Genomic DNA, 20676 nt, shown 5'->3' on the forward strand with positions numbered 1-20676 from the left:
CATTTTGACAATTATATCATATCAAAATTACAATTATAGAATATAAATCAATTATGTGCAATATATAACCGTTTGACTGCTAAGTAATTATTGCAAGATTCGCAATAAAACTGCGGAACATATTTTGGCTTGACTTGAAATAAAACTCATTTAGACGAATATCAATAAATTTTATTCTTTTTTTATACGATTTTTCCTTGCGATAGTTTTAAGTAGTAATGTAAAAAATAGATTAAAATTTGGTATTGGTGTAGCATCGATGGAGGGCGCACATTTAGAAAAAGAAGATACTGAAATTCGCAGCGCATAAGCGCTGTGTCGCGGTATTCGAGACAAAATAACAGCGCTTTTCCGCCGCGTAGGCAGTCAAACGGTTAAATAAAATTAACCTTCTACCGATAGTATCGCGGTCTATATTGTACTTATATTCCCGAAATTTTTAATATATTGCAACACTATTGTATAATTATATTTTTTTATATTACAAGTACAAAAACAACAATTAAACTCTATTATGTGCTAATTGTTGTGAACAATCGTTATAGATTATTTGATAAACACTATTTAAATATTGTCATCCTTACTAGCAGAAAACCTGACAATAATTTTATTTCAAAAACCTATTTTGATGTCAGCTATTTACTGAAAACTAAAAATTTTAATGATATTTTTGTAAATTAATATGCTTTTTAATCTGTATACATACTGCTGCCCTATTGACATTTATATTTTGGCGGGATCGAAAGGGCACGGGCAGATGGCGCTTTGCCTAAACCTCTTTAGATATTGTATTAGTTAGTCATATAATTAATTTGTATTATGTATACATGTTTTACTATAATCGTGCTGGATATGTTTCGTGACTGTCTTATTAATTTATCATTGACCTAGGATTTACGTAAAGAGTGTATGCAATAATCGTTTCTGTATGCCAAGAGAAATATACCAACAGTCTGTAATAACATCCTTAAATTTAAACCTACAAAAGTCATTATCAGAGAACTGATGAAGAGATTTTTGTGATCACTTTTACTTGCGACAGTGCTGGACCAGTCATAGCTGCGATTTTTGAGGGAAGTCTAAACCTTGGTGTGGGCGTCTATCGGCGATAATAAAGTCGGAGACATTACTAGGAAGATTATTGTAAAATGATATATGCTTACAAAGGAGTTATTATTTTCACGAAACCTAGTGAACAGTTCAACAAGCTTTTTTTTAATTCTAGTGTTGACTTTGTATACGCGATTTTTCTTATATTTTTAACTACTTTTATGCACGTAGACTAGGTTTGATCTCAAATATTTAATGGAATCAGACGTCACCTTGCTGAAGTCCATCCTAAGTAAGAAAAGGACCAATATTTAGCCACTTCCGCACATGCAGTTGTAGTCGTGCAACAAAGGGCCCGTCTAGTGAAGTACGTTTTTAAACAGGCAAAATTTTGAATTTAAATAAAACAACATCGTGTTATATTTTAATGAAAACAATCCCATATACAATACATTTACACATTCGTTACAGAGTAAAAATATTTCTCTGTATTTTTGCTGCACGCCTGGGTTTCACTAATCAAAATTTATAAAAATCATTAATTTTAATACAAAACATTTTTACTGCATATTTTACCTACTTTCTATTTCCAACAAATGTTAAAAATAATACCATAAATTTGCATACATTTTCCTATGTAATTAGGACAATTTTTTTTTAACTTTATCTAAAAATGTTCACCACACCTGAATAAAAATTGACATTCCAATATTACAAAAAATCAAAAATATTTATCTGTATATTTAATACTGAGCTTTTGACATTAATACCATTACATGTATCTGCTTGTATCTTTCATTTATTTTTAATCATAAATTATTAAAAATCTTTACAATGTTTTGTTAACAGAAACTATCTTGTAAGTAAACTAAAAAAGTTCAATCAGGTGTCCGTATTCCATTCTGGAATCTATTTTGAAAACAGTTGTCACTGATATAATTTTTGACATTTTATATTTTCGCAATTTGCTACATTTTGCACAATTAATAAGAGGAAAAGGCATATATTTAAGCAATGAATCAAAAGCACCTTAAAATCTCAGTCTGCGGAATTCTTTTTTTAAATTCGGGTATTCTGGAAGCATCAACACTATTCCAAACCCTGATGACATGTATATAAATTCATTGCAACATCAGATTTATTTCACAAGTTGCCGAGAGACATATAGCATAAATGTAATCCTATTATAAATATTTGGGAGGAGGAGGTCTATATCAAGCAACAGATATTCTATTTCTTAAATGATAATGATTATATTTGGGTATGCAAACTTTTTTCACTTATTTTGAATAATAAGTCCTATAATTTTAATTTTTAATTTATATGTATTTTAGCCTATAATGAATCAATAAAAAAGATTATTTTTTTCAATAAAATTCCACAAAACTTTATTCGACTACCATTTGTAAAATTCAAAAGGCATATTAAAAATAAATTGTCGGAAAATGCATATTATTCAATAAAAGAATATTAAAATGGTGAGAATCCTTGACAATGATTTTGTTTGATTATTTTGTAAATACATTGTAAATAAATCACTACTGTTAAACTTTTGTTCAAAACTTGTTTTTCAAAGCAGAGTAGAGACAAATAGTAAATAGATAAAAAAAAAATGAAAAATGGCATTGATCAATGAGTTCAATGAATAAATTAATTTTATCTTTATATTTAATACATTATAAAATATGATTTACATCTTACTTGAGACAATCTTTATTATCTAACATTAAATAAACAACCATTTAAAAACTTTAAAAACAACAATATTTATTCTTGTAATCAACACATGATGATACTATACAAATGTAATGAAAGCATGGTAGGGGTCCAAATAAATGATAAATCATGTAACTGATATGGGGACTAGAAAATGAATGGAAAAATCTAGTATCACGAGATTCGGAAGTACGTCTGGTACATGGTGCCGAGGGAAGTGGTGAGGAACCATGAGAAACAGCACCACCATGTCGCAAATCCGAACACTCCCCGGTGCACCTCCACTGTAAATATCTAAAAAAAAATACCAAAATTAAGAATTTTAAATGTTTTTAATATTTCCTATATTACAGGGTGATTGATAACAGATATAAATTTTTAAAGGGATCATTGTATAACTCATTGTTGTCATAGTACACTCTAACTCATAAGTTTAATTATTATTAGGGGAACCGGAAAGTAATGTCACTTTCTTAAGTTAAATTCACATGACTACATCTTTAACAAGTTTTTATTTCTAATCAACAATATATTCACCTTCGTTATCAACAACCTTTTGCCATCTAGTATACAAATTCTCAATGCCAGAGCGGTAAGAATCAATCAGTTTTTCCGTAAAATATGTCGACAGAAACGACATAACTTTCCGGTCCCCCTAATATATACTAAAATTAATTATCAGTACCTGTAGACTTTTTAGTGCTATAAGTTATTAGCCTATCGTATTGAAATATTTTCAGAGTGATTACTTTATTTAAGGCCCCAAGTGGAACTGGATAGGCCACATGCTCCGAAGGGACCCTGATCCCATACTGAAGCAAGCCCTAGAATGGAATCCTCAAGGAAAGGGAAGACGTGGCCGCCCAAACCAAACCTTGCGGTGGATGATCACTGCAGAAGTGAAGGCAGTTGGAATGACGTGAGTCGAAGTAAAGGGGGAAGCTCAAGACCGTTCAGGATGGCGACGTACTGTGGACGCCCTCTGCCCCATCCTTGGGGACATAGGAATAAATGAAATTACTTTATTTAGGGTGTTAGGAAAAATGTGTTAAAGCCTTAAAGCATTTTGCTGACAAATGAGCTATATGTTAGCCTTTTCTTCTTCTGCGCGGGCTGGTTGCTCAAAAATACAGAACTGGACTTATTTTGGAGATTGGTAGTGGAATAATAGGCTCCTATGAATAAATGACTATACTGGATGCTTCACTATCTTCTTTAAAACTTTTCCACTTATGAATAATCATTATGTATAAGCTTCTTGAGCATGTCTTTGCTTATGTTCGGATTATAAAAAAAACACTCACCATTTTCAAATTCTCCCATGCCATCTGATATTGTTCAATGCCATCTATCTCAAGACCTGCTGTACTGGTCTTGTTAACAGGACTGACAGCCACTTGATCCTCATAGAAGAGTCCGGACCAGGTGTACCCACCGAGGGTTTTGTACATCAGTGTGAGGTATAGACACATGATGATGGGGCAAACATACTGCAGCGCTACTACACAAAGATAGTAAAACACGGATGCTATCTGTAATAATAAAATATTTTAATTAAATTCACTCTTTTAGACTTGTTGATGTCTGATTTTTTTAACTTTTATTTATTCTCACAAACGCAGAGGCACTATCCTTTGATTTATTTTCTTTCTTATTCATTTTGAAAACATTTTTTTGACTTGACTTTAAATGATTTTCTGAAGCTTCAGATCTATTGAAAATATATAATTGAAAAACTAGATTTATTTGATTATTATTATTCCTTATTTAAATAATCATCTAAACAAGGTCGAATATTCCGTGTGAATAGGTATATGTAAAACATATATTGTATATGTTTCTAGTTTGTTAAGTCAGTAGTCAAGTTTCATAAATCCAAGACTTTAAAAAAAATTATACTAGAATATGTCTTATTCAATTGTTTAACTTATCTAAGAGTCGACGTGGGGACTCAGTGAGTCTGAGCTGGTGCTCTGGTGAGCAGCGATCATCCGATGTCCCTCATGTTCTGAAGTTTCTTGGAAGGGACGTCGAATATTTACATCGTATTGCAGACAGCTTGTGGCGGTTGTAAAGTTTAGGAACAAGATATAATTTTTTCCCTAGTTTACGCACTATTTTTTAAATATTGTGCAATACCCACAATTCCATTATTTAAATTTTCATCATATAAAGTAACCTGTTTATTCCTAGAAGTATGTCAATATTAAAAAAATACATCACCTTCTTTTGAAGTTCAATGTTGGTGATGCGACCTGCTTCCTTCTTCTGCAAGTCCAACCTCCTCTGGGCCATATCCAAGTACGCCTGCAGCTGTCGTGGCATTAACACCAGTCTCACCACCACGGACGCCACAATCATCACCAGGCGGAGTGTGTCAAATCCTTGTGACGTCATACTGAAAAAAAGGATTATACTTGTGTTAAATAATTTATGAGGAATTTTTACTAAAAATTTAATATTTAGCCACTGACACAGCAGCCTTTGACTGCCTTTTTACAACAAAATTAAAAATAAATGGTAGTAAAAAAATATTTGCCTTACACTATACTTTATCTTTAATTTGACATGTACTATATTTTACCTACTTTTCATATGGTATCATTCCACCATAGAGGTTATTTATGGTCACCGATATACAGCGTGTTTGTTTATAGATATAAAAGCTAAAGGGAAGAATATAAATATCATTTAAAAAACCTTCCAATCACCCCATATAAAACAAACATTCTGAAACATGTTAAATCAATTTGTTTTTTTTTTTTTTTTTATCAAAATGCGACAATAACTTATAGCAGTAGAAAATCTTTTAGGGAAACAATCATAAATTTTTATGGAGTAATCCAACATAGATCAGTGGTAGCGCTGCTGCAGAGGACTGAGACTTGCTATTTTAGGTTCTGGGTTTGATTCACCTTAAATATAAGGATTGCCACTGTTATAAGTTTTCAAAGGTTGAGCAGCAGATTCCTCGGTGTACCATAATACCATAGGGGGTCACCAACTTGCCTGCCAAGCATGATGATTATGGTATACCCTCCCTATAGATTTCTTTGGGGGGTGCCTAGGCTTATGAGTGGACAATGATTATTATGTTACCATTACATCATCATTTCAAACCATAGATTTTTTGACAAGGGGTGTACTTTACATGAACTAAGTTATTAGTTTACCTCTTTAAGTCTTTACCACCTATAACTAATCATCCTGTATTGAGTAAGTAGAAGTAATAATTTCATGCTTCATAACAATTTATAAATTCTTAATATTAATGAATAATTTGTGTCACTTATATTATTTAGAATAAATAACATATAGTTAACGTATATTTACAACATAGCATTATTTATCAAACTTTTATGTGCCAAGCCCCGTTATGTAACATACTGTCACGAAGGCAGAAAACTTTAATATAGCTGTCACATACAAAATGTTTAGAAAAGATTATATAAGTTGGTATGACTGAAATCCATTAGAACGAGTATCTAAATTTTAGTTTTGTAACTGCAGAGGTTTTGTACTACAGTTGGCTTGTAAGAAAATTGACGATATAATTAATTTGAAACATACAAATATAAAAACTATTACATACTAGAATGCCGTTGTCTATGAAAAGCCGATATTGGGGCATTCTAGGGTAGTCTACATCCTAAAGAGAAGTGAAGATCAAAAAGACTTATAATAGTGAGAACCATGGTAAGTCTGATGTGGGCAGAATTGCTGCCAGTTTCATTGCCCTAGCTCTAGAAAAGGCGTATTTTTATTAAGTCTGCGTAATATATATATATATATATATATATATTCCAATTTATTTATTGGCAGTGTTATATTATTTTCGTTTTTTAAATGTTTACTTGTTGAATTTTCTTTTTAAAAAGTAGTATTTTCGTGACCCTGGAAAATCTTAATTCACTTTGCGGCGTTTCAATTTTTGAAACGTAACCACGACGCAAAGTGAGGTATTGGTGTGTATATATATATATATATATATATATATATATATATCCACTTTCGAATTGTCCACCTATGGGGCGTGGGCACGTTGGGAAAAACTGCTATATATAATTGCTAATAAAGATATACTTACAGTGGCTTGGTCATTCCGCTAAAAACTCTTACAGTTAAATAGTGTCTGGTTATAGGACGTATCCACAGCAGCGCGAGAACGAAAGGCATCGCAAAGTTTATGTTCAACAGTAAAGCCTTCATTTTGTTATCACCATAATATCTGTAATTTAATTAAAAAAAATTGTACTTCATTTTTTTTCTTGCTTTTCTGTATGTTACAGTGCTTACTAAGAACTAACCTAACCTAACCTAACTTAAATCTTAAGTTCTAAAATCATTGGTGTCTTGTTCGTTATAAATGTCTAGTTTTTGATATTACAGTTCGTGCGACAACTTCCTCATACCTACTCCATATCATCCTCATTCTGTACTCTAGTATCTGTAAGAAAAGAACCAATATATAGCTACTTCCGCAAGTAGTAGTCCTGCAATAAAGTGCACCGCCCGCCAGCCCGCTGATAAATGCGCGTGCGGCAAAAAATGCGAACTACACAACCACCACCGTTAAATCACTCAATACGTGTTTCACCCTTCCACGGGGCATCCTCAGGAGTAATGTTACACCGATTAGTGCCAAACACAAAGTGAGTTCAGAGATTGGATTTCGTACAATATATTTTTCTGTTTAATTATTACAAGGTGAATATTTACCTTAACGAATCCCAATGCATCCTGGCAACCCTGAGACCGGGGAATGTGAACAATGTTCCAATTATAGCAGCCCAAACAGCTAGAGATAACTTTAATATCAATTTAGAAGCTGGACCTCTGGAATTACAAAACCAATATTTATATTTATGAGAAACAAAGTCAAGGCAAGAAACAAGGCTTTATAGTGTCATTGTATATTGTCATGCTATTAATCTTAATTGCATCATGTCTGTGGGTCCTGGCCAAACTAGTCAGTAAGTGACAATCCAGACATCAGTGTTCATCTCAATAATGGTAAAAATAATACAGAACAGATAAGAAATTAAAGGAATAGCAAAAAAAAAACACTAATTTGAAATAAATACAGTACTCTGTGATAAATATTGCACTTCGACCTTTGGAAAGAGACAATCGGATAATTTCGGCTTCGTAGAGCACTATCTCTGTCCCACGCTATCTATGTGACGTTTTGCCAGTCGTTTTATTTCGTGCGACAGAAATTAGCCGATGGTCTCTTTCTAAAGATCTATGTGCAATATTTATCGCCGAGTACTGTAAAGCTAAAATAAACAAATCAGAAACTTTATGTGAATTTGCAAATATTGTTTAATTGAGAAAGTAAATAAGTATTTTAATTGAGGTTGATAAATATTATAAATAAGATTGTAATATTTATGGGATACCATAAATATGACAGAGATAAGCGAAAGAAAGCCCTGCTATTGGGGGCCTTTTAAAAAAAGTGACCATTCTCTAGCCTTTTTACACACATAGCCGACAACAGCTAGCTTTTCCTGATTATCCAAGCTGCTCCATACAATATAGTCTGTGACGGAATCTTATAACATTGTTACATTTCACTGCACTACACATGGTGATATTGGTTGTAAACCTGCTTGAGAAAATCCCAGTTTCAATCATAATGTTCACAGAAAATATCACAGAAGACCCGTAATAACTGTATATTCAGCATTATCTATAGCATAATATTCTTTGTTCCTGATAGAAGATGCAAATCAATGTATAGAATATACACAAAAAAGTATATATTAGTGACATTAACATTTTAAATTTAAAATTTTTGTTAAATGGCCTTGTTTTTTCTATATTTAGATTTATTATTTAATCTACCTATAAGTCTTCAAGAAATAATAAAAAAAAATGGATCTCCAGTCATTAGTCAGTTCTTAACTGGTCTACCGTTGTTGTCATCATCATCTATAGATGCGCCTTCCAAAGCATAAACTTACCTCAAAGACCAGTTTCATGCTGCCCATATTCAGCTACTTCCCATGACCTTGGATATATCCTCGATCCACTTAGCGGTATGCCTACTTTTATGTCTGGCACCTTTGGCACCTACACCATAATTATAACTAATAAACAAATTAATTACTTACACCGAAGACAGTCCTTGATTCTCGAGGAATTTTGATGCATTCTCATAAAAGCTGTCGTAAGCAGGGTCTACACCAACTTCAAGGTTGGACTCGTCCACAATCAACACCATCATTGCAATCAGCAGGAACACACAGAAGGCCACTATGCAAGTGGAGCGTTCACCTATTGACTCGTTGCTTGTGAAGTACTGCTTTGTTAGTGATAGCAGAATTTTACTGTTTCTTGGTCAAGGTATTTACAATTATAACTTAGGAGTATTCAAGACGAGAGTGAATAGGTAACTTCTAGGCAAGCATGTAGTATAATAGACCTTGTCATCACTTAACATCAGGCAAGACAGGGGTCAAATGCTTTGGTTATAAAATATAAAATATTTTTGGGAAATGTTTACCTTGCAGTGGGTAAAATAGCATTATCTAAATGTATTATTTTAAAATGGGAGTTGTTTTATGGATGAAATATAGAAAAGTTCAAGATGTTACATTATTTATAATGAAACAAATAATTAAATAGTCCTATGCAAAATCTCCATGGAATAAATGGCTTGTACATTATCTGCCATAATGTACACACTTTTAAAAGAAACTTATAAGTGCCCATGATGGCTTTGTTATTTTCAAATTATAGTACTATTTTATAAAAGGATACAAGGAGAACAATACCACTAGCAGACACCACACCATACTCAGGTTAAATTCATCTTTTAATGGAAAGATAGCGGTGTATATCTGTAATAAATATTTTATAATAATTATTATTCAGAATGTTGAAGTTATATATATATGTTATACAAGGAAATCTAGTAAAGACTGATAATAATCAATAAAATATCTGTGGTATAATAAAAATTATGTAAAATATATGGTGAACTTAGAAAAGGTACTACATCCAATTTTTTAATCATTGAAATTTTTTTTTAAAAATTCCTGTTTTGCTTACAGAAACATATGTATACAGCCACAAGATACAACTGGGGGAATACCATTGCTCCATCATGAGTCAGTCAATTAAACATGTATGCTTATTATCAAGTAGCAATAAATATTTTACAATAAATATTGGTGGTAAGACTGGTCTTGCACTGCCAATATCCTGTAATTTCCTGGTGGTTGGTCTACCTAATGGAGGGCCCAACTATGCCATGTCTACCGGCTCATCAGCAGCACTATCTACTTAAAAGTGATGTAATGGATGTGAGTGTTTTCATTGCAGAGTAGCCACAAATTATAGAACTGTTACAATAGCTTATAGTTATATAACTCCATAACAGATCACAAGATAACCATGCTTTTTTATAAAAAAAAATTTACATCATATAGACCTTTTTAAACAAAATGGATTGTCAGTTCTTATAATAAAAATAAATTGATAGTTAAAATGGTAGTAGTTGATAAAAATAATTAAATACTAACATATTATGGATTAAAATTATTTAAAATTAATTTTCTAATACAAACCTCGGACATAATATATACGATGCTTGTGTATAAAGAAAAATCAACAATCCAAAGGTATTCAGTATAAAATCGTAAATGAATGACATCCAGTGGAGTCACTGGTGCAGTCTCCAATTGCAGGTCCAGGCTTCGTGGTATGTGAAATGTTTCCGGTTTCCCATTTTGATCAGATTTTGCATTCTTTTTGCCTTTAGGCTTTTCCTTCGGTACACCAGCAAGCGTTTTTAATTCACTATTATCTGGATATAAATACCTTTGTAACCCTTGAGAGCATAATAGCCAGCGAGCAAATGAATAATTGCCGAGTTTTTGTATAATAGATACCATAATAAGGGTTATTACTAATTGTGCACCGAGCAATGCCTGAAAATTAGCGCAAAAGGAACATTAGGATATTGTGATAATTTATAAATTAAAGTCGATGTGAATATTAAACAGTCTATTTGGACGTACCATTGCGATGTGATTTTATCTACAGTTGTACCTATTCATGATCTAAAATTACAAAATTATTTTTATTTTTATCCGGGATATAACCTCAAGCTGTCACTTATTGCAATAATACTCATTTCAAAAGTTTAATCAGAATTTACTAAAACAGACAGAGACATATGTTTAACGCTAATGATAGAAAGAGAAAGCTACATGAGAATAAATAGTAAAGTGTATTTTTAATTTCTCTGGATTATAATGGTCTCAAGGGAATGACAGAAATGAATTAAATTAATGAATAAATATATAAGTAAACATTGTCAGTTATGATATAAGTACTTATATGTACAGTGATAACAAAATATTTAAATGTCAATTATAATAACTTTTCTTTTTTTGACAATTAAAGTAAATAAATATTTATACACTTATTTAAAATTAAGTTAAATAAAACTTAATTGTATATTTTATAATAATTGTTAGTGTTTATAAATTCACACGGGATAAATAATTCAATAATTAATAATATATTCGCGAGACAGGGTCAAAATCAAGCTTTTGTCACAACAGCTTCACAAGTGAAGAGAATAGATGATTGTAGTTATAAAAATGTAGAGAATTCGAGGATTAATGATGCAATTACGTGACCCTTTTTTTTAATACTACGGAAGCAACAATTTGTTTTATGTCTTCAGAAAAAAAGTTATTCATTTATTAAACCTAACATTATTTAGGTGGGAGACAAATACTAATTGGAAATTAAATTCAATAAAATATAAAACTTCGCCCATTTTGATTCATTGTCAGATTTAAAATTTATTGATTTTACATTTTAACTATTTACTCTTGTCTTTGACATGGTATCACTTTGAACGTAATCTTTGCGCTTGCGTTGCGCATGTATGACGAATCTTCTGAAAAATCGTTCCTGCCTATCGATTTTGCCATTTATTCCGGTTTCGTCGCCGTCGAAGTCTGTTCGCGGACTACCGCGACGGAGCCTCTTTAATTTAATGTATTTAGTTTGTGTAGTGTAAAAGAAAATATAACAAAATGGGTTCGTTGTTTAGGAGTGAGGAAATGACTTTGTGTCAACTTTTCCTGCAAAGTGAAGCCGCTTATGCCTGCGTGTCTGAACTGGGCGAATTGGGACTCGTGCAGTTCCGCGATGTAAGTTTGTAATGTAATCAACGCCCTCTTATTTTCACAATGTAAATTAAATAAAATTCTAGTTTTTAAACTCTCCTACTAAAACAAGTGACCCACTTTCACATTGCTATCCTAAGTTTGTCCCCATTTCAAGATACGTTTTATAGATTATTGATTTCTTCGGGTGTTTTATCTGCCACACCTTACTATATAGTTTTTATTTCATTAATAATAAGGGTTTCCATTATTGTTATTGATTATATTTATTTAATTTTGAATTAAAAACAAAGAGTGTCATTTATTTTAACGACAATTTTTAAATACTGAATAAAAATATTTTATGATGAAAAATATGTACGTATATATTAGGGGGCTTCACCATTTATAACCAATATATATATATATATTTTTTGTATAAATCGACGAATAAGTATGTAATACTTCCACCATACATTATTAGTTTTTTAGGATTGTGTTTAGATGACAATGTATTTATAACTGGTTTTTAATAGCCATATATAATTTTTACTACTTTAACTTGTAATATTATTATACATTATATATAAAGTATTACTTATTCTAATTATAGATGTTAAATGTATACTTACTTCTTGTCACTTCATTGTATAGTCATATGTATTCATGTCTAACAGACAAGCCAATATGTAAGTTATAAAAGGAAATGGATAATTGTACATATGGTCTGTTATGCAATAATGTAACATGTAGTTTGCCACAAAGTCAATCAGTCATGTGATTTCAATTAGTAATTATCAATAATTATGTTTGATAAGACAAATTATCCATTTGAATTTTAAATACTCTTATCAATAAGATGGATTATTACCCAAAATTCTTTATTAATTATTTAATATTACCATGTACATATATTTTAAGTACTTCTTGTTATATATGATAAGTATTAAATATATTAATTTTATGCATATGAAAAAAAAGCTATAAATATGTGTCTATGCATATTATGTAACATTTCCACAGTCAGGGTCATTGGAAACAGTTGTTCCAGATACACACTTCTCCAATGAAGATATTTTAGTATACAGAATGTTTGGTTATAGCTTTAAAAGCTTTAAGGGAGTGAATAAATGTGCACTCTTTGTAAAAGTCAATGGTTTCAGAAATAAAGAAGTAATGTACAATTAAAACATAGGAATATCATTTTCAATATTCCCATTACTACTTATTGAAATCAATTATTGTTTACTATCTGACCCAGCAGACTGTACTGCCAGAAATTATTGGTGTAACACATACCAATAGAAAAATTGAATGTAACATATTTTATAATAGTCATGATACACTAGCTTATATACCTGTTTCAAATCATCCTGTAGGTGTAAAAGATTTGACAGCAAATGGGCTATACATTAATCCACAAATTTAAAGTTTTTACTGTCTTTGTCCAATCATCATGTAAAGTTTAACACAGTGGTGGCAAAATTTAGATTTTAATATTAAAATTTTTTTTACAGTTTTATTGATAACATTAAAATCTTATATCAAGTTAAACTGACTATTCAAATTACTTGCAATAATTAGGCCAAAAAAGTAAACTAAATAAAAATCTTAGTGTTGTCAATGTAAAAAAATTATGTTACTATATGTTAACAAAAACAATACATGTATAAAGAGGTTCCCTTATTTACATAAAACATATCTGATTGATAATAAACTTTTTCTTTTATCTTACTACAATGTCTTATCTGTTTGATTCATAAAAAAACCTTTTTTTAAAAAAATAAGTGTGGATAATTACCAAATATTACAACCTATAGATAACCATTTTTATAAAAGAATTTCTTTTCTTTTCTTCTTAGATCAATAAGTCAAGTATGTGAAAGTTATTCTTTTAGATAAATTAAATATAAAAAAAAATTCCAGTAAGGAATTATCTTACCGCTGTTTATAGAAGAGCTCTTGCTATGCAGTACACTGGCTTTGGCTTTGAGCCTTTCTAAGCCACCACCATCTTAATGTCACCTTTGTGTCATCATGGGTCATAATTTGGCATAATCTGGTTACACTTTGTTGACTGATATAGAAAGATTTATTTTTAAATCTAAAAGTAGAAGTATATTATTAATTATATATTACTATATTCAATGTTTTTAGTTAGTCGAAATGTGTAGAATTTAGTGTGTTGACTTATTTAAAAGGTTGATATTATAATGTGTACATTGAAAACTGTTAAATATCTTTCAAAAGAGCAACTGTTAAGTTTCTGGGAAGATCTGCCCATCAGATGAGCGTTCAGAGCCAGTGATAGCATACCATATATGTTAATACAATAGACGACTCAAAAGCGAATGTATATGGCTTCATGACTTTTCTTTGTATAAAAAAATTAAATGAGACTTCTTCTACAGTTAAATCCGGATGTGAATGCTTTCCAACGCAAATTCGTCAATGAAGTCCGCCGCTGCGATGAGATGGAACGCAAGCTGCGTTACCTGGAGAAGGAGATCAGACGAGACGGCATCCCAATGCTGGAGATTCCGGGCGAGTGCCCTGAGGCGCCTCAACCCAGGGAGATGATTGATCTGGAGGTAAAATTTCACAGTGAAATCAAATAACGAGTTCCAATAATTACATCATCATCATTGGCAGCCAATAGACATCCAATGGAGAAGTGTTATGCCTTATAAGCCTGCTCTAAAGATCATCATCATCGCCTGCCTTCGCGGCCTAGATGTGATGATGTTCTGTCAACGGTCCACTTAGTTGGGACCTACCCATTAGTATCGAATTACCACTCCCATCATGGTGGTTGTTTCAAGAAGGAAATTGTAATCAAAGATGTACTATCATGCAAAAGTCTGAAGTGCTTTTGCAGCTTCATTTTATTTTGGCGTGATGAAAGCTCCAAAGTTGAAGTACTTCGTGCAGAAGGAATCTCAAGGGCAAAGCTCTATCTTGAAAGGGGGGTGGTATTGCATCTTACAATACACCTATCCCCCGATTTACACGGTACTCGTTTTACACGGTTTGCCAAATAAGTTTTTTTTGGTTTTTAACGCACTCTACTAAATGCTACCGTGATTGAACACGTTTGCTGTGTACACATTTCACGGGGAATCCCGAGCTTATGTACTGTCTTGCTGCTCACGCACACTGTGTCTGTATTTCTTCGCATAAAATTAGTTTTATATACGGAAAATTGTATTTGAGTGAAAGTTTCACGGTTTCAGAAAGATTTAATTTTCCAAATTCGTATATTACAAGTGAGCGCATAATTTAGATTATTATAAATAAAAAAAAAAACAGTGTTTCCGTAATATATTAAATATTTTAACTTGTCAATGTTATTTATTTTTATTTCAGTGTACACCCAAAAATATTGAAAAAAAATCACAACTGTTAAAAAGCAAAATTTTTAGTTTTCGATTTACACGTTTTTATCAGGAACGTATCTACCGTGTAAATCGGGGGATAGGTATATTTTATTATCTCTATAGAAAATATTTTCAATAAAGTTCCAAAAAATGGCTTGAGATATAATAATGCATTTAAGATTAAAGATTTAGTTTAAGATTCTTTCTTTCGATTCTTCTTCCATTTTCCGCGACCTTGGCTATGTCGTTGGTACAACTAGTGGATGCCTTTTTTAATTGCTGTATTTACTTCCATATAATTCATGTGTATCCGAAACACAGGCCACCTTTGAAAAGTTGGAGAACGAGCTCCGCGAAGTGAACCAGAACGCAGAGGCCCTCAAGCGGAACTATCTAGAGCTGACTGAACTCAAGCATATATTGAGGAAAACTCAAGTGTTTTTCGACGAGGTAAGTCGGGGAAACCCTTGCCGCTTGCCAGTGCAAGTATATCTAGGTTAGTTATGAAAAAAATGTGAGGGTACTTTAAAAAAATATTGAGGGTAGTTTGAAATGTGAAAACATTTTTTTCAATTATGGATTATGATATATATTTACTTTTGTAAACACAAGTATATCACAGTAATAATTAAAATCTACGTCTGTGTTGAAAAAAATCGATTTTTTGAAAAATTGAAGTTCTAATAGTTAAAATTTTTTGAACATTATCGAACTGAATTTTAGTCACATGATTGTAAAAACACAGATGCGTCGAATGTAATTGTTTCGTAACAGCTTAGTCGTAAATTAGTCTTAGTGATAAGACTCAAGGAATTTGTCCCTCGACAACCGTCGCATCATCAACCTAATACAGTTAAACTTGTTAAACAGTGTTCAGTTATTGGGCATTGTTTACGAGCGTCGTTAAAACGCAATAAACTCTCGTCCACAGATAATACAGTGCTAATAAAATACATAGTTGCGCCATTTTGAATTTTGCTGTTGTAGAAAAAAAAATAGCTCCAAGGCGAATATCGATTTCACTTTCAATTCTAAAGTTTTTATAATCTGTTAAAGTGATATATATAAAAATACTTGCATATGTCTTGTTTTTATAATACTAATTTTAATAATTGTCGAAGATAGCGGGTCTTCCCTTGATCAAAGTCTTTCATGTTGCTTCATTTTATGACATTCAAATGATCTTTAATTTGTTTTTTTTTGTTTTATTATTTATTTTAAAAAGCGCTTAAATGTCAATGTTGTGTTAGATATTTTCAATTAAATAGATGTATATGTAAAGAGATGGAGTAATAATTTTATTGGTAAATCCGTGACATTGACACTGAGCGAATAACATTGACGCCATGTTGGCGTTTGTGTGCACAAGATGGCGGACCCGTCGCGGGAAGAGGAACAAGTGACCTTACTGGGGGAGGAGGGCCTCATGGCGGGAGGGCAAGCGCTCAAGTTGGGGTATGCTGATTAACTTTGATCGTTCTCTGACGTGCCTTGACTCCTTGACTCCCGTTCAGCCAGACGTAGGGTTTATATTCGAGTCAAAGCAAGTCCTAGAGCAGTATTATTTTTTCAGCGCTTGTACTGTGACGCTGACGCGGGAGTCTACCTCTCACCACTCAGGCAAGCATTGGAGACAGCCGGTCTATAGTACATCATCAAAATAACACATCTCTTTAACTCCTTGTGTGATGGAATGCCATAGCGATGTGATACGCGTCCTAGTTTACAGCTCTCGTTCGAACTGCCCGCGTTACTGCGCGGACCTTGCTAACCAACTGCTGCCTGAGTGAGTTTGACGACTAACAAACCTTTGCCGAGAACATCATTTATTTTTGAAGTCCATTCGACCGCGTCCCCAGTCCAGCCCGGAGCAACGGTGCCGCGCGCGTCTGTTTCATGTCATGCTTTTCGTATCCCTGTCACATGTGCATGCATTTGAGTTTACCCATCTGAAGTAGCCTAGACTCACGCGGAGATTTTGTCGAGTGAAGACTTAGTCATAGTGAACAATACACAATATCAAATGAAACACGCGTAGTAGAACAAAACTAACAATGCAAGAAACGCTTTGGAACATGTTCAGTAGACGCGCCGAGATTTCACGCTCGGGCTAATTTTTTTTCCTACAACAAGCAGAATTGTAGGTGTTCCGTGTGATACAGCGGGTTGCGCTTTAGCCATGTGCCGTCTCCAGGGTGATGTGTGTCTGTTGTACATCTTTGTTTGTCCGCTAGCACGAGGGTGGTGCCAATACCACTGAGTCCATGACGCGCGCGCTGATTTCCGACGACCCCAACAAACATATGGGACAAGTCCAACTAGGGTATGTATTGTGTACATACGGCACTAGTGTGACACTGACCCACTGTTTCGCAGCTGATCTGCGGTTCACGTTCACTGTTTTAACTTTATATTGAACTATTCAATTGCCCTCGTGTAACTGCATGTCAGCTGAATCGAAATCTGTTCGGAACTATGTTGTTGTACTGATTGGTTCTTTACAAGTGTTTATACCAGGGTTGTCAAACTCAAAAGATAATGATTAATTTTGGACCAAAAAAAAAACAATTTTATTACATTACTTTTAAAATTGATCCAAGAGAAATGCGTGTTTGACACCCCTGGCTTAGACGTTACTGCGATTTACGTCGTATGTTGTAATCGATCACGACGTGCTGACATAGCCGACAGCTTTATTATTTGGCCGTTTAATGTTTACAACCAAGTGTTTACTAATCCGAAATCACGGTGCCATGAGAGCCGAGTGAAGGGTCGTGAAGATGGATCTGGCAGAATTTAATTTATCAATTACAAAGTCCACGATGACGGTGGTGGTTGCGGTATGACGTCAGACGAAATACAAATGTTGGGAGATAATAGATATTGAATTAGTCATGATAAATGCATGCCATCTGTTCAGAGGTTTGAACGGAGCGACTGTATTGACTCATATAGATACAGATAATAAATAAGTTTTGATATTTTTTTTTTCATAATTGGAACAATCTGAAATTTACCAACACAGCTAGCGTCGGACTAAGGAACGGGCAGGCCGGGTCAAAGTATTTTTTTTAGATTTTATTAATCCTAATCGACTAAATATCGATTTTTTTCTATAATCAATTTTTGATTTTTTTTTCTTTAATAATACCAAGTATAAAGTTGAATAATTTATTTCATTTGGTTAATTATAATATGAAAGTGCGTATAATTTTGATTTTCCCCGGAGATAATAAACTAGAATCAGTCCAGTGTGATTTGGCAATTAAAGATTGTTCCAAATGAAAATGTTTTAATATTGCCTAACGCTGTACTGTTTTCCCTAGTTTTCGGGATAAGCAAGAATCCTTGGAATTCCTGCCTTGGTTAGTAGTGTATAAAGTTAAATTTAGCGTAGAATTGTTTGATCGGTGTGGAGGCGGTTGATATGTTTATCCGGTGATGGTCGCTTTGAATGGAAATCGTTTTGCGCGTAAAGATTTCTCTTCAACGCTTTTGCTTTGGGATACACTAAACACATTAGCTTACTAACGAATACATCACCATCATTCACATTTACATACGATTTTTTTATATAAATGGTTATTTGGACTTCAAGAATAGATAACGGATTTAGTTACGTGTAAAATGAGTTTGTGAATTCTTAATCATGTCATTTTTATTTAGATCGATTCTTGTGAAGTGTTATCGATTCTTCGGTACCGAGAATCTGAAGGTTGAAACTAACAATGACGTGACTACGAATTTGCCTTTCTATTCCGAGATCTAACAGCGTCTTGGTACGAGTGTTTTAGTTTTTAATTACATTTTTTTATTTTTTTATTTGTCCCGGCGTTTCTCATTCGGGAGCACTGACGCGTGTCGAATTATTCAATTATTTCCAAACGTTTAAAGTACATGAATATCAATGTCTGAGGTTTGTGTGACCTTCGACGATCAAGTATGGAATTGTTAATAAATAAGTTGGCTCGAATTTGGTCATATTTCGTCATTGTATGTATTACGTGTATTTGACGATTGCCCTTTTTTAAACTATAGCGTAAAGAAAATCATTTGTAACCAGACATTGAAATATACATATGAAAATATATGTGCTAGCTAACTATGGAGAGCACTTTAGAAGCAATGTGTATACTCTCTACCTCTGGTTAGAATTCAAATTGTATCCACGCATCAATTTGATTTATTTTATATTTAAAACAACACTTAATACATATATTTATGCATATAATCATTTATTTCATGAAACACATGTCGAATATAGTGATAACGAGTGAGAATAACAGTCCAAATGTGTTTTGCCTAGTAGCGTTCAAATTTCAAGTAGTTATGTATAAAAACAATGTCAGTTATTTGTTGAAATTTAAATTTACACTCACAATAATCTAGATAATTAAATTGTCAAAATCGAATTAATTAATTATGTTAATAATTATGACAAATAATACAAGATCTAGAATAATAGTAAATCATTTAAAAAAATTTAGACCAAATGTGTTTGCAAGTTACGATTAAGATGTATCTATCTCTCTATCTCGCTCTCGCTCTATCTATTTATATACATATTTATATAAAGGATGTCTGCTACTGGATACAGGTGTCTTCTATAGATTTCGAATAGGACCGGTTCAAACTTGCTGGCGTCTAGTATTTCCCGACAGCATTAACAAATCCATCTGATATAAAACCTTTTTGTTATTTCCAATCAGCCTGTATAAAGTGATCACTGTGAAAATCACAGAACAAATTCTGCAAAGACAGTACAATTATTTTGACATGTAGTAGGTTTTAACATTACGTTTTTTATTATTTTATTTATTGTATATTTTAAAGGGTGTACAATATATTAATTGACAGTAAATGAACTATGCATTCATCCATTTATAGCTTTTAACTCTTGTAAACACTCTGTATATAAAATAAAAATAAATCGTGTATATCCACGTGTTGCTATCCTTTTTATATTTAAAAGTTCTTATGTAAACACAATCATTACGTTTTTCAGAATCACAGAGTAAATTGAAACAGCTGTCCAAATTAAACTTTTGGTAACGTAATTTAAAAAAAACGGTTTATTTAGATTATCTGTGTTACTTATATAATATCCTTTGTGAATACAGTCTGTGAGTACAGTCTGTCTGGGCAGACCAGTTATTAATAAGAACAGTATGTCATTGTCTTTAGTAGTTTTACATCACAATGCCAATTTGAAGAATGTCCGTGCTCATGTACGATCTATTGTCATGTCGTCGTCACGGTGCGTTTACAGTCATTATTAAAAATGACCAGAAAATTGTATGTCGTATTAATTATCGAATTATTTTCAAAGTGTACCATAGATGTATGAGTATCCCTGATTTTTATGTCACGGACGAATATCTCTTTGTTCTAGAGTTCTG

General features: G+C 32.5%; 2 protein-coding genes across 3 annotated transcripts in view; one reads left to right on the top strand and one right to left on the bottom strand.

Moving 5' to 3' along the window:
• Positions 1 to 2707: 2707 nt before the first annotated feature.
• Positions 2708 to 10885, bottom strand: emei (transmembrane protein 161-like emei). Its single transcript, XM_068775133.1, has 9 exons — positions 10797 to 10885; positions 10344 to 10706; positions 9535 to 9614; positions 8886 to 9101; positions 7486 to 7602; positions 6854 to 6994; positions 4990 to 5164; positions 4071 to 4298; positions 2708 to 3060 (listed from the first exon to the last, which is right to left on the bottom strand). Exons 1-9 carry the CDS (start codon positions 10797 to 10799, stop codon positions 2941 to 2943), a joined length of 1443 nt encoding a protein of 480 aa, XP_068631234.1. The 5' UTR covers positions 10800 to 10885; the 3' UTR covers positions 2708 to 2940.
• Positions 10886 to 11647: 762 nt separating this feature from the next.
• LOC137931812 (V-type proton ATPase 116 kDa subunit a 1-like) overlaps positions 11648 to 20676 on the top strand; it is a 41247-nt gene continuing 32218 nt past the window's right edge. Inside the window, exons 1-5 of one of the 2 annotated variants that reach the window (XM_068775322.1) lie at positions 11648 to 11945; positions 14312 to 14491; positions 15599 to 15727; positions 17512 to 17600; positions 18604 to 18642. In XM_068775322.1, the coding sequence (XP_068631423.1) occupies positions 11829 to 11945; positions 14312 to 14491; positions 15599 to 15727; positions 17512 to 17600; positions 18604 to 18642 (554 nt within the window). In that variant the 5' untranslated portion in view covers positions 11648 to 11828. Of the gene's footprint in view, positions 11946 to 14311; positions 14492 to 15598; positions 15728 to 16646; positions 16733 to 17511; positions 17601 to 18603; positions 18643 to 20676 lie in introns of both variants that reach the window. The other variant, XM_068775323.1, reaches the window with a different exon arrangement.

The sequence above is a fragment of the Battus philenor genome, unplaced genomic scaffold (genome assembly GCF_028537555.1).
Source record: "Battus philenor isolate CCGP_79_NKW_IND1 unplaced genomic scaffold, ilBatPhil1.0.hap1 SCAF_8, whole genome shotgun sequence".
NCBI lineage: Eukaryota > Metazoa > Arthropoda > Insecta > Lepidoptera > Papilionidae > Battus > Battus philenor.

Coding starts and splice junctions, on each gene's coding strand:
- emei (XM_068775133.1), bottom strand. Junction 7,603..8,885: donor AATCAAGGACTGTCTTCGGT/GTAAGTAATTAA, acceptor TTGTAATTCCAG/AGGTCCAGCTTCTAAATTGA. Junction 4,299..4,989: donor ACATTGAACTTCAAAAGAAG/GTGATGTATTTT, acceptor TTATTATTACAG/ATAGCATCCGTGTTTTACTA.